This window comes from Rosa chinensis, chromosome 5 (genome assembly GCF_002994745.2).
Source record: "Rosa chinensis cultivar Old Blush chromosome 5, RchiOBHm-V2, whole genome shotgun sequence".
NCBI classification, from domain to species: Eukaryota; Viridiplantae; Streptophyta; class Magnoliopsida; order Rosales; family Rosaceae; genus Rosa; species Rosa chinensis.
The window spans coordinates 7018281-7032825 of NC_037092.1; the positions used below are offsets into that span (position 1 = coordinate 7018281).

A 14545-nucleotide genomic window follows, 5' to 3' on the forward strand; every position below is an offset into this window, starting at 1 on the left:
TTTATAGGGTTTCATAGCGCTGGTACAGTGTTACTTACGAGTTACGACCGAAAGTTCTCTTGAGTTCATATGTCTCCCTCTATTTGCATGAAATCAAGCTATACAAAAGGCTGAATTTCTCTCAGTTTCCATTTTTTTTTTTACTGTTTCAGTCAGGATGGAAACATAGAGTGATGAAGAGAAGCTTTATCCTTTGATTTTTTTATTTTATTTTTGGTTAAACTGCACTAGTACTTTTCTTATTTCTGTCAAATTTGCCATCAACCTTTTATACAATTTGGTCCAAATGTTCATGTACCTCACATGTCATCAAACTTTCATCATATTCGTCTAAATACTATATTTTTGTGATTTCACATCATCAATAAAAATATTTAAACTCCTAATCCTATACAGTTGCTAAGTTGAAGCTGCCTTTTGGTTTGATGAGTGAAGATGTACACCACATAGGTTTTAGGCGTCAGGACTTGTCAAGACAGTAACTTTAATTTAGGGTTGTATAGGAGTAGGGAGTTTATTTCTTGCATTTTCATTTTGGATTTTAGGTTTTGGGAGACATCGATTCTTCGAAGTTTAGTATTTTTAATAATTGAGCATTGATATGTAATATGAGAAGTCTTCGGATCTCTCAAGTTTAACCAAATATGTGTCTTCAGTTATCCTAAAAAAAAAGCACTTTTAGGCTTTTTACCAAAAAAAATACTTATAGTTATGGTCTCCCCGTAGAGAAAAGGAGGGAAGCAAAAGTAGAGAATCACTGAATTGGGTGTCTCAGGTGTTAAAGCCTCAAAGTTACTGGTGAGTAAAACAGTAAAAAGGTAAAAGTGGTACCCTTCTTCTTACTCTTCATCCTAACAAAACAAAAAGCTTTCAGAAGAAGAAGAAGAAGAGGGTTTGACAAATCATGGAGGCGAAGAATAGCGGCAAACCCATACTTCAATTCGCACCGTTTCAGAGCTCCGTCGACGAGGGCTTCTGGCACAGATTGTCTTCTTTGAAGCTCAACAAGTTTGGCATCGACGACTCTCCAATTCCCATCACTGGTTCGCGCGCTTTTCCCCTCTTTTCCTTTTCTCTCATAATCTGATTCAATCATCATAGAAACACCAAAGAACGAAACTTTAGGCCTAATCGGATCGTGGGTTCTCGAAAGTTCTAATCTTTTGTTGGGATTTTATAGCATTGTTAGCCAGTTGCCTGGTTCTACTGTTTTGGGTGCTCTTTGATTCTGTGCTTGAATTGTTATTACTTTAAAAAGAATCAGAAGAATTTGAATTTTTATGGGTGGAAAAGAAAAGTATATGTTAAGTTGGGTTCGATTGGGTTTTGAGTTCTGATCAGTTGAACATTCAAGTTTTAATTCAGAGATGAATGCTATAATCTGAGATGTGGAGTGATCCTATTGCAGGGTTCTATGCGCCGTGCTCACATTCTCAGGTATCAAATCATTTGACTCTTCTAGCTGAGTCTTTGCCTTCGGATTCGAATGAAGAATCGAGTGAACCAGGAGTGATTCGGGGAAATAGGAATAGATGCTCCGTTCCCGGTATTCTTTACAACACCAATACGGTAGAAGGCTTTCGTGCACTTGACAAACAGGAGTTGATTAAAGCAGAAGCGAAAAAGGTATCCAAGTCAGTAGATAATACAGCATTGTAGTGTTCAGTTGAATTATGGTGTAGATACATGATTCTGGTTTGGTAAAACTGATAGTGAATGCAGACATTGCATAATAATATATATGCTTCTTGTTTATAATCAGATTTGGGAGGACATTCAGAATGGAAAAGCTTTGGAGGATAGTTCTGTACTTTCCGGGTTCCTCCTTATCTCTTTTGCAGACCTTAAAAAATGGAGTTTTCATTACTGGTTTGCCTTCCCTGCTCTGATACTTGATCCTCCAGCAACATTGCTTGATTTGAAACCGGCTTCACAATTTTTTAGCGTGAAGGAGGTATGTAGGACATGTTTATTACCGTGCCACACTAGCAAGCTAGTTATTGCTTATCTAATCAAGATCATGGTTATTTTTTTAGGCAGAATCTGTCTCAGCAGTATTAAATGACTGGCGCGACTCAAGCTTAACTACAGGTATGTCCATATATACTATACTATATATATAAATATGTACGCAGTATATATGTATCTCTTTTGCTCTTCTATTGTAGTCTTCATAAATATCTTTCTTGTGGATACCTATATAATTTGCAGTGGATATATGGTTTCTAAAGTATAGTTTACTTGTGGATAATAGTACTTTCTAACCTAAGGCATCTGATTCAGATGTGCCATTCTTTTTGGTTGTAATTGATCCAAATTCACATGCTACCATTAAGTATCTAAAGGATTGGGAAACTTGTCAAAGAGCTACTGATCACAAGGTCTGTCTGCTTAGTTCTTGATTTTGAACTGTAGCTATAATTTAGGTGATAGGAAACTGGAATTTATTTTTTATATTTGGAACTTTGTTCGACTTAAAGCTACTCTTCACATGTGATTGGCAGTTGCTATTTGGTTTTTACGACCCATGCCATCTTCCAAAGAATCCTGGTTGGCCGCTTCGGAACTTGCTTGCACTTATTTGCTTAAGATGGGATCTCAAGTCTGTTCACTTTCTATGCTATAGAGAGACTCGTGGTTTCGCAGATCTAGGATTGTCCCTTGTTGGTGAAGCCCAGGTTACAGTTCCACAAGGTAGAAGTGCAGAAATTGGGTAACATCTCCTTTTCTGATCAAGTTCCGCTTCCAGTTTGAATGTGTGCAAGCACAAAGGTTAACTTAGATTTTTTCCTTTTATCTGTTTAGGATGGGGAGATCTTCATAATACACCCAATGCAGTGGGGTGGGAACTTAACAAAGGGAAAAAAATACCCAGGTGTATTAGCCTTGCTAAATCTATGGATCCAACTAGGTATGTTGTCTGGATTGTCTTTCTGTTGTCCGTAGTGTTATTAGTCCATTGTTATCTTAGTGTCTTCTGACATTTTTACAGGTTGGCCATATCTGCTGCAGATTTGAATTTGAAACTAATGAGATGGCGTGCTTTACCTTCTCTCAAGTTAAATACCTTGTCCTCTCTCAAGTGTCTCCTCCTTGGAGCAGGTACACTTGGATGCCAGGTTGCTCGCATGCTTATGGTGAGTGCTCAATAAGTTGCAACTTACAAATAAATTTCTGGATTCTGTCTATTAGATGATTAATTGTTATGTATCTCACAGGCTTGGGGCGTTCGGAAAATTACATTGGTTGACAATGGCAGAGTGGCTATGTCTAATCCCTTGAGGCAATCCCTGTATACATTAGATGACTGTCTAAATGGTGGTGAATTTAAAGCTGTAGCAGCAGTTAACAGTCTCAAGAAAATATTTCCCGCTGTGGTAATTATCTGATCTCTTTGTCCTTTAAACACACGACTTAAACCAATATATTGTTGCTTTTCTTATATCGTCCCTGCATCCTTTGATCTTTTATCAGGAAGCAGAGGGTGTTGTCATGGCTATACCCATGCCTGGACATCCTGTTCCTAGTCAAGAAGAGCAGAGTGTGCTTGATGATTGTAGGCGCCTACATGATTTAATTGATTCTCATGATGCAGTATTCTTGTTAACTGATACAAGAGAAAGTCGGTGGCTTCCGTCTCTTCTTTGTGCCAATACTAACAAGGTTTGTAGGCTTGATCCTTTAAAAGCTTTCACCTTGGTATAGTTAGGTACGGTGTTCTCACATCTTGATCAAGAGGATCTATTTCTGTGGTTCTGTAACAATGGACATGCGGATTAGTTTACGAATTGACATGTATGTTATCTATCACGTTATAATTATCATTTGTTTGCTTGCAGATTACTATAACTGCAGCTCTTGGGTTTGACAGCTTTTTAGTTATGCGCCATGGAGCAGGTCCATGCAGCTCTAGCCATGACTCAAAATCTGAAGCTGCAAATGCTTTATCCACTGATCTGAACAGCCTTGCACTGACTGATAGAAATGGAGGGCACAGATTGGGTTGCTACTTCTGCAATGATGTGGTTGCACCTATTGATGTAATTTTTAGATTGAGTAAATATGATATATTACAGCCATATTGATGTATGTGTCTAGTACAGCCATAAGCCTTTTGTTCTGTGTGCAGTCAACTGCCAACCGCACCTTGGACCAGCAATGCACTGTTACACGCCCAGGCCTCGCTCCTATTGCCTCAGCTCTTGCAGTTGAGCTCTTAGTTGGGATCCTACATCACCCTGATGGGTAAGTCCTTGAAACTAAGCCTAAAGGATCTGATTGTTTATTAGTTTGTTCAAGTTTTGCAAAGCTTTTTGTCGTCATAGTTAAGATCTGTAAGAATTGCTTTTTGGTATCTCTCAATGGTTCACCTGGAATTCTTGTGTTAAACTGCATGTGTTCAGGATATTTGCCGAAGGTGAAATTGCAAACTCTAGTAATAATGGAAGCAGTGAGCAACCTCTTGGTATTTTACCCCATCAAATCCGTGGTTCCCTTGGACAGTTTTCGCAGATGACACTTGTGGGCCACTCCTCAGACAGTTGCACGGCTTGCTGCAGCATTGTAAGTTTTACGTTAAATCATCTATTTATATGAAAACTTATATTGTGTTTATATTTAGTAATTGGTGCAAATACGAATTGCAATTACAACCATTGCATGATTCAGCAAAACTTGTAGTTTTCAGTGTTTGTACCTGGTAGCAGTCTAGCAGGCATCTCATTCTATTTCTGTAAGTCAATAAAACTAGGGGACTGCATCTAGAATATGTTTTCTAGGTATTGAGTTAGGCAAGGATGAGATTAGGATATCTTTATGTAAGCAGCAATGCCTGAGCAACATTTTTGGGATGCTGTTGATGGCCCCTGATAGTAAATGTTTTTACCCAGGACATAGTTAGAAGAAAACTTCGTTGGCTTGAAAAAAAGGAAGAATTCTCTGTTCTTTATTGGTTCTGTGAGGAGCATGCTCGTATTTGTAACTGTAATTTCTAATTATTTCTGAAAAATAATCACTTCAGGTGGTGTCTGAATATCGAAAAAGAGGAACGGAATTTATACTACAAGCAATCAACCATCCCACCTATCTGGAGGACGTGACTGGACTAACAGAGTTGATGAAAACAGCTCATGCATTTCAAATGGATTGGGATGATGGGATTGATAATGATGATGATGATTGTGTTGAAATTTAATGTTCTTTCCTGTTGTTTAGACTTTAGAGGGGGCTCGAAATCATTTACACTCTACGTAACCCGTTCACATTGTACAGAAGCCTAGGAATTACCGGTCTCTTTATATTATTTTTAACAGGATCAATTGTTAATTGTAAACCATACTGCTCTTTTGAAAGTATATACTCATTTCTAAACCCTACAGCTCTTTAGAAGTATGTTGCTGTTTCTGACTATTCTTAAGCTACAAGAGTATTGACTTGGAGAAAACACAGTGAAACACACTATCAGATTTAGGTTTATTTGTCAGGGAAGATCAAACACAGACGGAAAGGAAAGTTGTAATAAATTTTGTTCCTGCTCATGGCAAATCAATTATGAAATTCACTTGAATTGCTGAGAGGACGTACAAAGAAAGAAATTGTCAACTTATATGTGACCTGAGAATTGTAGGCACATACCAAAGCATTATAAGTTGGCAGCCTAAAAGATTTGGCCCAGCTAGCTTCTCGATCTGGTCCTTCCCGTTGACATTTGACATGTGAATATTTGAATGGTGCGGCGACCATGAACTTATTAACTCTTCAACTAGCTTATCTTCTTGCCCTTGAAGCACACGGTTCCGTGCCACAACCACCGACTCAAACCTTAAAATGCCAAAACTTCCCAGCCAGAACTTGAAACGAACCTTCAAATTTAGCTCCAAAAGCAGAAAAAGCAACAGTACTTCTCAAAGAAAAAGCTCAAAGTCTTGCCACTTTTAAAGTCTACATAGCAAGACAACCAAGACTAGCATACAATTGAGTAGTCATTGGCTCTGATTTGCTCTTACTGTCTCACTTAGTCTCATGAACCATCATTAACAGAAATGTGGTTAACACTTGAGACTCGTTGGTGATGATCATATCCTTGCAGGTAGTGCATCTGTTGTTGGTTCTGCAAATTGACCTCAGTATACATGACTAACACTTCCACCAGAGCTAATACGTTAGTGGACTCCCCATTTTGGGGTTTAGGGTCAGTTTATCCCACATGCAGAAAGTTATTGTGTATATCCTATGCGTCAAGTTACTCGCTAGGATATTAATAATTGTCGTGATGCAAACAAAATCAATGGTAACAAGAATTTCGGGGCTTATTTTTTTGATAACATAAGGATTAAGAATTCAGAACTCTGATTTAAATACTTAATGTTTCATCTTATCAAACATTAGTATGGAACGATATTTTGGTAGAATGGTGCATTAATTATCAATGTATTATGTTATTAAGACAATTCAATTATATATGACAACAATGATATGTGAATTGATCACCTTGAACTGTTACATGATAAGCTAAGAAAATGAAATATTAATGCCATCAATTATGACCTTTGATGGATTCGCCTCTACTAGCTTTGCAATAAGAAAGGCTTGAATACTAATGTAACAACTCGAATTGTGTTTATATTATTTTTTCGAACGTAACATTCCATTGTGATATAAGGTTAAGAATGAAACGAGTATTAAGTTAGATCAATCGAGAATGGGAGAGAGTGAGAGCTCTCTAAACCCTAGCGCCGTCGTCGATGGGCGTCCCCTTTGGAGGCCTCCTTCGCCTTCTCTCCAGCGTCCGCTCAAGCCTATGAGTTCTCCTTGCTATGGCTGCAAGGCTTTCATCCTTCGACGGAACAATCTTCCAACGACGGCAAGGGATCTGATTAGTTGGGTGTTTTGTGCTCTATGCCTACGGGTCTGGGGCTTCTTGCTGTTGTGGGATCCTGGCGGTACTCTGATCGATGTGCAGCTGCTCCTAGCCGGCAAGTGGTGGAGGCGAAATCGGTCAACAAGCAGGCTGCTATGGGTGATGGGACGACGTCGATATCAGGCTACGCTAGTTTCTGCTTTCTTGCATGGTGGTGGCTGGGTTCTTACTTGGTGGCTGATCCTGTTCTGGTGGTGGGGATGGTTGCAAATCACGTCAGGTGATGGCCGGTGGTGGTGCTTGGGTTCTCTGCGTTGGGTGCCCAGAGTAATCTGGGTTATCCAGATGGGCTGGTGCTGGGCTAACACCACATATATGTTGGGCTAGACTTTTCCATGGGTCTGGATCTGGGACCCGGGTGGATCTTTGGCTACTTCTTTGTTACCTTGGACGATGCCTCTAGGTGTGCCAAGTTTATTTTTAGGTGGATTGAGCCCTTCTAGATTCTATAAAAAGGCTCGGTATAGTCATGCTGTGAGTACCACAATTGCGTGCTTTGGTGAGCAGTGTCCCTTATGCTGGGTCGAGTCTAGTTTTGATTGGTCCACTAATCTTATGCATGCCCGAATCGCAAATTCTGATTGTTGGGTCTACAAATCTCAAGGTCATGACAATGGTTGTGTTGTTGGTAATTATCTTGAGGACAATGAGGATTTACCTTTAGAATTTGCTAGTTTTTATAGAAAAGTTTCAGAGCAGAGTTTTATTGTACAAGGACAATTGGTTGATGTAGTACATCTTCTAGTTTGTTCTATTTTAGCTCTACGACCAAGGCGTTTATGGCCTTTGTATGCTCTCAATTGAGATGCCCTCTTAAGCGATTTTAATCGCTAATTCAATGAACTTTTCTTTCAAAAAAAAAATGTTAAGAATGAGAAATGTTTTACATTTAAATTTAGTATTTCTAAATTGTGCATTATATAGACTAATTTTTTTTTTCATATTGAAAGTCGTGGGCATGACACATGGCAACACAGTGGAACTTTACCACTTGGCAAATATCATAAATGCCTTTGTAAGGTAAGGACTTTGAGGCTAAAAGGAAGGATTGTGGTACACATCATACAAGCACCCACTGATTTCTTGGCACTTTTGGCTCAAACACCACCCCTCGTCGCTTTAAGTGTTTAACCATATATGAAGCTATGCGCTTGGCTCTTGCACGTGGGAGAAATTCAGTCGGTGTGTTTTAGGACCTCAACAATCAATGGATGGATAAATTGTTAATGGAATTCTACGTCATGATCATATATATCTAATATTCTAATATGTGTATGTGATATGCATGGCCTCTTAATGGGACTCCACCAAGCATTTTGAATAAAATGGAGTCAATAATGGTGATCAATATTGTGTCAAATACTCTAAGTGGTGCACTAACTTCTATGGTTCCAAGTACATTCCTAACCAACACCAAACAAGTTGGAAAAACCAATTTGTTGATAAGTAAGCAAAGAAGATAGGGATCAATGCATATGAAACTCGGAACTTTAATAGACGTCTTACCATATGAGTTTTGATGCGACATTGGACAACTACTGGACCATAAAGGTTAACAAATGTGTCAACATTGTATTACGAACAGATCACTGCAATTGAGGAGGTGTTTGTCCGAAAAAGCACTATAAAAAGCCAGAACCTATTGAATCAGTGAGAAAAGCGCAAAGAGGTCTAGACAGTGTGCAAGTGAAACTGTGAAACAAGCCGATTAACGAACTTCCTCTTATATAATAAAAAATATATTCCATTTCAAAAATAAATAAAAAATTTATTTTAAAATTCACTGCTCTCCCATAATTTTCTATTATTTAATTACAGCTCCAAGTCTCCAACGTACCCCTTTACCATTATTCTTCGAAACTAATTAAAGTTACTTTTGTATTGGCTTACATCATGCTATGTATCATGGTGAAATCTGTTTTGATATTTTGCGAGGAGAGTAGAGGAAGGCCTCTGCATCTTTAATATTAAAATTTGGTGGCCGTTATTTGGCCAAGCTAGCTAGTCGTGCCATTGGAGGACTTGACTCATCCATTCTAGACGTGCTGTATTAAACAAAGAGTTAGCCACTTTCTCCCCGATTTTGGACGGCTATAGGTTTTTTCCCCAGTTCATGATAACTGATGTGGGAAATAACCTAACTATTATATAGAATATAGACCTTGATTTGCAAGAAGATTATGCAGACAGCTGCAGCTGAAGACCTTGATTTGGTCTATTGAATATCTTTGGCAATGTTGCACCTGCAGCTAAATTGGGCAGACGCAATAGTGCCTAATTCATTGTTTGAACTTCCAAGGACAGAATCCAGTTTGAAAAATCAATGTGCCATAGTAACAGAAGACTTGTGTGATACTGGCAATGGCGGAGCTAGGATTTTAAAATAGGGTGGGCTAAAAAAAAATTTTAATAAAAGTTTACTAATGCTTTAAATTATTTTTTTTTCCTAAGTTTTACTAGTAACATGTTTTATTCTTTCCTTAAATTAAACCACATCATATATTAATTACATATTAAATAATCAAATAGCTAACTGATAATAAAAAAAATCTACATTATAACGTTTGATAGAAATTCGATAACAAAAGTTTAAAAAAAAATAACATATCTACTCAAGTTGTGCTCTTGAATAGAATCAAAAATCTTTAATTATTGAATTTGTATCATAACTCTCAGCCAACTCTTATTCTGACCTAATTTACCTAAAAAAAGCAAGCTTTTTATGCGAATATGTCTCTTAAAGTAGAATAGAAAATAAAACACAATCAAATACTTCAAGCAAAGAAATAACATAGATATGACCCAAAAAAAATTAACATATAACTTTAGAAATTTGAATATTTAATTTTATTAACTAAAATTAAGCTATAAATGAATGTTTTTTCAAATTTGGGATGGACCAATGGAGCCCGTGTGTAGCTACGCCTTTGGATACTGGGTCTCTGTTCTTTGTGTATATATGTGAATGCAGTCTGTTACAATATGCACATATTGATCAAGTACTTGATTCATAATTTTTTTTTTTTAAGTGAGATGTGAATGTCGTGATTAATTTGGTTTGCTTGACAATTACTTATCTTAATGACTTAATTTATTTGCGATTATTTATCAAACACTCAAAACATACATATATTAATATTGTGTTCATGACAATTTCATATTTTTATTTTCCAAAAATAGACGAAGATACTAGTATATACTAGCTAGTTTTGGTGCCTAATTACATTTTTCTTCTTCTTTATAGCTATTTATTGATCAAACACTCTGTCCTCAACATTTTTCACGGCCACTTAGGCTCTTAATCTGTTTTAGAATATCTTTTAGATATTTTAAGCTTCACTCCTTATTCATTGAACAAAAAAAGAAGAAGAAGTTAATCAGCAAATGAAACCCAGCATGTGAGAAAATCGCAACTAGTACTGATCATATATAAGATAAAAAAAAAAAAAAAACATAAAATTAAACAAAGGAGACTAGATCTCTGGATCAAATTTGCAGCAAAGCCATTAATTCCGTGCATACCTGCCACCTGTATAACCATGATTTCGAAACTGCAGCAAAATCAGTGCAGGTGCTCTCTGTCCCTGATTCCCACATGCCATAATTGAAGCTCACATCTCAGAACAAACCCTAGATTAATTAAACTGCATAATTCAAATTAAATTAATTCCTAACACGGTATGCATGACGCTGACGCTCCCAGAAACTATGGCATAACAGTCAACAATAGTCTAAGCCGTCCGATTTTCATCTCATCCAGGCAACTTCCCCATAATGGAGTTGGTGTTGAAGGCATTCTCGTAAATTCGAGAGAACAAAACACAAGCTCTATATATAGTATATACGTGTTGTGTAACGGAATTTGCGTGGCCTTCTATTAACGGTACCACATAAGCACCGATATATATTCTTTTTATTTTACTACCTTAGCGAAAACATATATGAATTTTTGTCCTCAAAATGTTTCGATATTATTAGCAATAGTGTTTATTTGTTATAGCTTCATTCTTTCATATCCTCAATTCGTATCGAGACACAAAATCCGAGAACTACGATCGTGTATATATTAATGTTAGAAGACCATAAACCTGTCATTTAAATATCGGGCACGGTCTGTAACAATGTGCTGTGAGTTCCAATAGTACTGAGCACTGTTCCCTCCTGCATGTGCTGTGTGCTCCCCTCTGTCTTTGATCACCCTCCATAAAAGTCGTTCTTCCTTCTTTGTCCCACCAGCTCTCTAAAAAGTCAGAGTTGCAAAGAAAGCTATATAAAGAAACAAAAGCCCTACACAGTTTCTCAATCCCTTTCTCGATCGATCTCTTTTTTTTTTCTTTGCCTAAATTGTCTCAAGCTCACCAAACATGTCTGACTCTACTGCATCGTCTTCTTCTTCTCCTAAATGGCTATATTCATATATAAAGCTTCGCTTTTTCAATCGCATCCGGAGGTTCCTGCGCTCCAAGAATAGTAACCGGAAGAGGAACACGACGTCGTCTGATCCTCACCTCTTAAATACGTCGAGCTTGAGACCGGTCAAGGTTATGGTGAAGGAGAGCAGTAGTGATCATGAGGATGATGGTTTGGGGTTGCAGAGGGCGGTGAAGAAGCTTCACTTTGGGAGCTGGGAAGAGAAGGAGTTGGCGGCTGAGGAGATTGGGACGTTGGCTAAGGATGACGTCAAGGTGAGGAAATTGGTAGGTGGACTCGGGATTATACCAGTGTTGGTGTCCATGGCGGCGTCAGAGGTGGTTGATCGCCGCCGAGTGGCCGTTTCCGCCTTGGTTCAGCTTGCCAATGGAACTTACACGTAAGTTTCAACCCCTTAATTTTCTTAGATAAAATTATGATTTTTTTATCAAATAAAGTGTCAATGTTAAAGTTAGAAAGAGATGAATTTCATAGCACAAAACTACAAACTCATCGTTGAATCTGGATTAAATTAGAGATTGACATTGTAAAGAACTAGAAAGTAGTGACTATTAGCTAGATTACACTTATTGAATGGCCATTACAACTCAAGCTGTGTTAAACTAATTTAGTTTAATGAGGCAAAATTTGACTTGTAAGTGATTCTTCTTTGTAGGGTAATTTAGAATATACATGTTTTAGGAAAGATGGGGACATGCATATGTGTACAGTCAATCAAAGAAAAATTAACAATCACTTATATTTACATTTGAATCTTTACCAAGTCAAGTGATCAAGCCATTGATAGAAGAAAAAAAAGGTGTATAGGTAAAAAGGTTTGGCATTTTTAAGAAGTGGGGACAATAGGATAGGGTTTTTAGTCCATTAGCGAACAGAGGCAAGAATATATTCACTTATTTATCATCTAGTGGTTGGACTTTGGAGGAAATGAATCATTAAGAACGGGGCATATTTGAATGGTTGCTATCCTTCAAATCATCTTGACTACTAGTGCATGTACCGCCCTAGGCCTTAGCTTATTTCTTACCATATTTTTCATACGCAGCCTACCATGGAATCAACTGCCCAACTTGAGATATCATCGGTACAATCATTTGATCTAGCTAGCGGTAATAATCTCTTTTTAAATTAGAGGTTATGAATTGGACTTACAGATAAATTTTGTTGTAAATAAAAAAGAAAAAAAGGTTGAGTTATTATCTATGAAGTATCAATGAATAAGTGACCAAAAATAGTATCATAGATCAATGCAACATACTAGTTGTTAATTGTTAGATTAATAGGCATTTTCCTTTAGACTATAGATTGTTCTTCATCGTTAAATTTGATCAATATATCGTAGTAACGATAAACAGTTTAGAATACAAATCAATTGTAGTTGCCACATGCTTCTTGAATTATGAGAAGGCCGCTGCTTGCGGTGACTGTCGACCGACCACAAAGTTTCAGAGTGGTTGGAAGAGTTGGAGAGGAAGCAGTGTAATCAAAACGACAAGACCTAATAGTTTTTCAAATGCCTTATAAGATCTAGTTGTAGTTGTTCAGATTCCATTTGATTTTTGCAAAATAAAAAACCCCATTTTGTTGACCTTCACATCACTACAGACAGATCGATCTACACCTTCGAATCTCATTGACTTCATAACTCCACCAGAAGCTCACTTATTCATTTGGACACATTTCAGAACCATTATTTGACTCGAACATTGTACTTATTCGTATTGTCAACCTCAAGCTAGACAAAAGCTAGCTGAGACATGTATTTTGTTCTTCTATGTCTAACTTTCTCTTTAATATTTCAGGAACAAGGCTCTCATGGTTGAGGCAGGAATCTTCTCCAAACTACCAAAAGACATCAACATTCTCGATGAGCCAACAAGGCATCGATTTGCAGAACTGCTCATGTTGTTATCTTCACTTGCAAATACCCCATTTCCTCTGCCCTCATTGGAAATTGTCCCGTTTCTAGTTGGCATTCTAGAGTCAGATTCGAGCAATGTCGAAACCAAACAGTCATGTTTGGGTACACTTCACAACCTATCCACCATGTTGGACAATGCAGGAGATTTAGTCTCCAATGGTGTAGTGGACACACTCTTGAAATTGTCTTCCGATAAAGAAATCTCCGAGAAAGCTCTTGCAACATTGGGGAACTTGGTTGTGACCTTAATGGGGAAGAAGGCTATGGAAAATAGTCCTCTGGTCCCAGAGAGTTTGATAGAAATTTTGACATGGGATGAAAAACCCAAATGCCAGGAACTTTCAAGCTACATTCTAATGATTTTAGCTCATCAAAGCTCAGACCAAAGAGCGAAAATGGCCAAGTCTGGAATTGTGCCTGTACTTCTTGAAGTGGCATTATTGGGTAGCTCTCTAGCTCAGAAAAGAGCGCTAAAACTGTTGCAGTGGTTCAAGGACGAAAGGCAAGCGAAAATGGGCCCCCATTCCGGGCCTCAGACTGCAAGGTTCGCATTCGGTTCACCTGTGAATCCACTGGAGGCTCAACAAGGGAAGAAGATGATGAAGAATTTGGTGAAACAGAGTTTACATAAGAATATGGAGATGATAACGCGGCGGGCGAGTGCTTCTGGAGACTCTTCTAAGATTAAGGCTTTGATTATTAGCACAAGCTCTAAGAGTTTGCCTTACTAAGTGAAGATATACAGAGTTTTAGTCGACATACTCCCTCATATTTCAGAGATTAGCATGCATAGAGAACTTGAGAAGTGCTATTGGTTATAAAAAGCATGTGATGGTCTCTCCATGAATTGAATTCCTTGAAAGCGAAAATTGCATGTCTTGTGCATGTACCTTGTGACAATTGTACATCGTGTGAAGAAGAGGACAAATCTTCTCCAGATGGATAACAATAATCCCTTGCTTGGGATATAAGGAATATAGTGACAAAAATTCTTTGCATTGCTTTGTTGAGTTGTTCAATCTCTCAGTGTCTGATAGATGATAACGTACTTCTATTGAATATATTTACTCCTCATGTTCTGTATATAGAGGAACCCCCGTTCACTCAAGAAAACAGGACTGTTTTTCCGATATATAGAGGGATAGAACTTGACAGTATGTGCATTCCTTTTCATAATTTTTGTACGGAGTGTGAAGAAAATGACGATAATATATTCATTCTTTTATTCCCCTTCACCCAAACTGGACAATTTTGATATTTTTCTGATTTTGATT

The 14545-nt window shown here is 37.7% G+C and overlaps 2 protein-coding genes across 2 annotated transcripts; both read left to right on the forward strand.

The window, feature by feature from the left end:
* Window positions 1–849: 849 nt before the first annotated feature.
* Window positions 850–5373, forward strand: LOC112202798 (ubiquitin-like modifier-activating enzyme atg7). Its single transcript, XM_024343808.2, has 14 exons — window positions 850–1043; window positions 1409–1626; window positions 1763–1954; window positions 2037–2091; window positions 2284–2381; window positions 2505–2694; window positions 2806–2911; window positions 2993–3137; window positions 3219–3377; window positions 3475–3663; window positions 3840–4040; window positions 4130–4245; window positions 4404–4563; window positions 5021–5373. Exons 1-14 carry the CDS (start codon window positions 905–907, stop codon window positions 5192–5194), a joined length of 2142 nt encoding a protein of 713 aa, XP_024199576.1. The 5' UTR covers window positions 850–904; the 3' UTR covers window positions 5195–5373.
* A 5569-nt stretch (window positions 5374–10942) lies between these two features.
* Window positions 10943–14269, forward strand: LOC112167329 (U-box domain-containing protein 7). Its single transcript, XM_024304339.2, has 2 exons — window positions 10943–11729; window positions 13153–14269. Exons 1-2 carry the CDS (start codon window positions 11284–11286, stop codon window positions 14000–14002), a joined length of 1296 nt encoding a protein of 431 aa, XP_024160107.1. The 5' UTR covers window positions 10943–11283; the 3' UTR covers window positions 14003–14269.
* The last annotated feature ends 276 nt before the right edge of the window (window positions 14270–14545 follow it).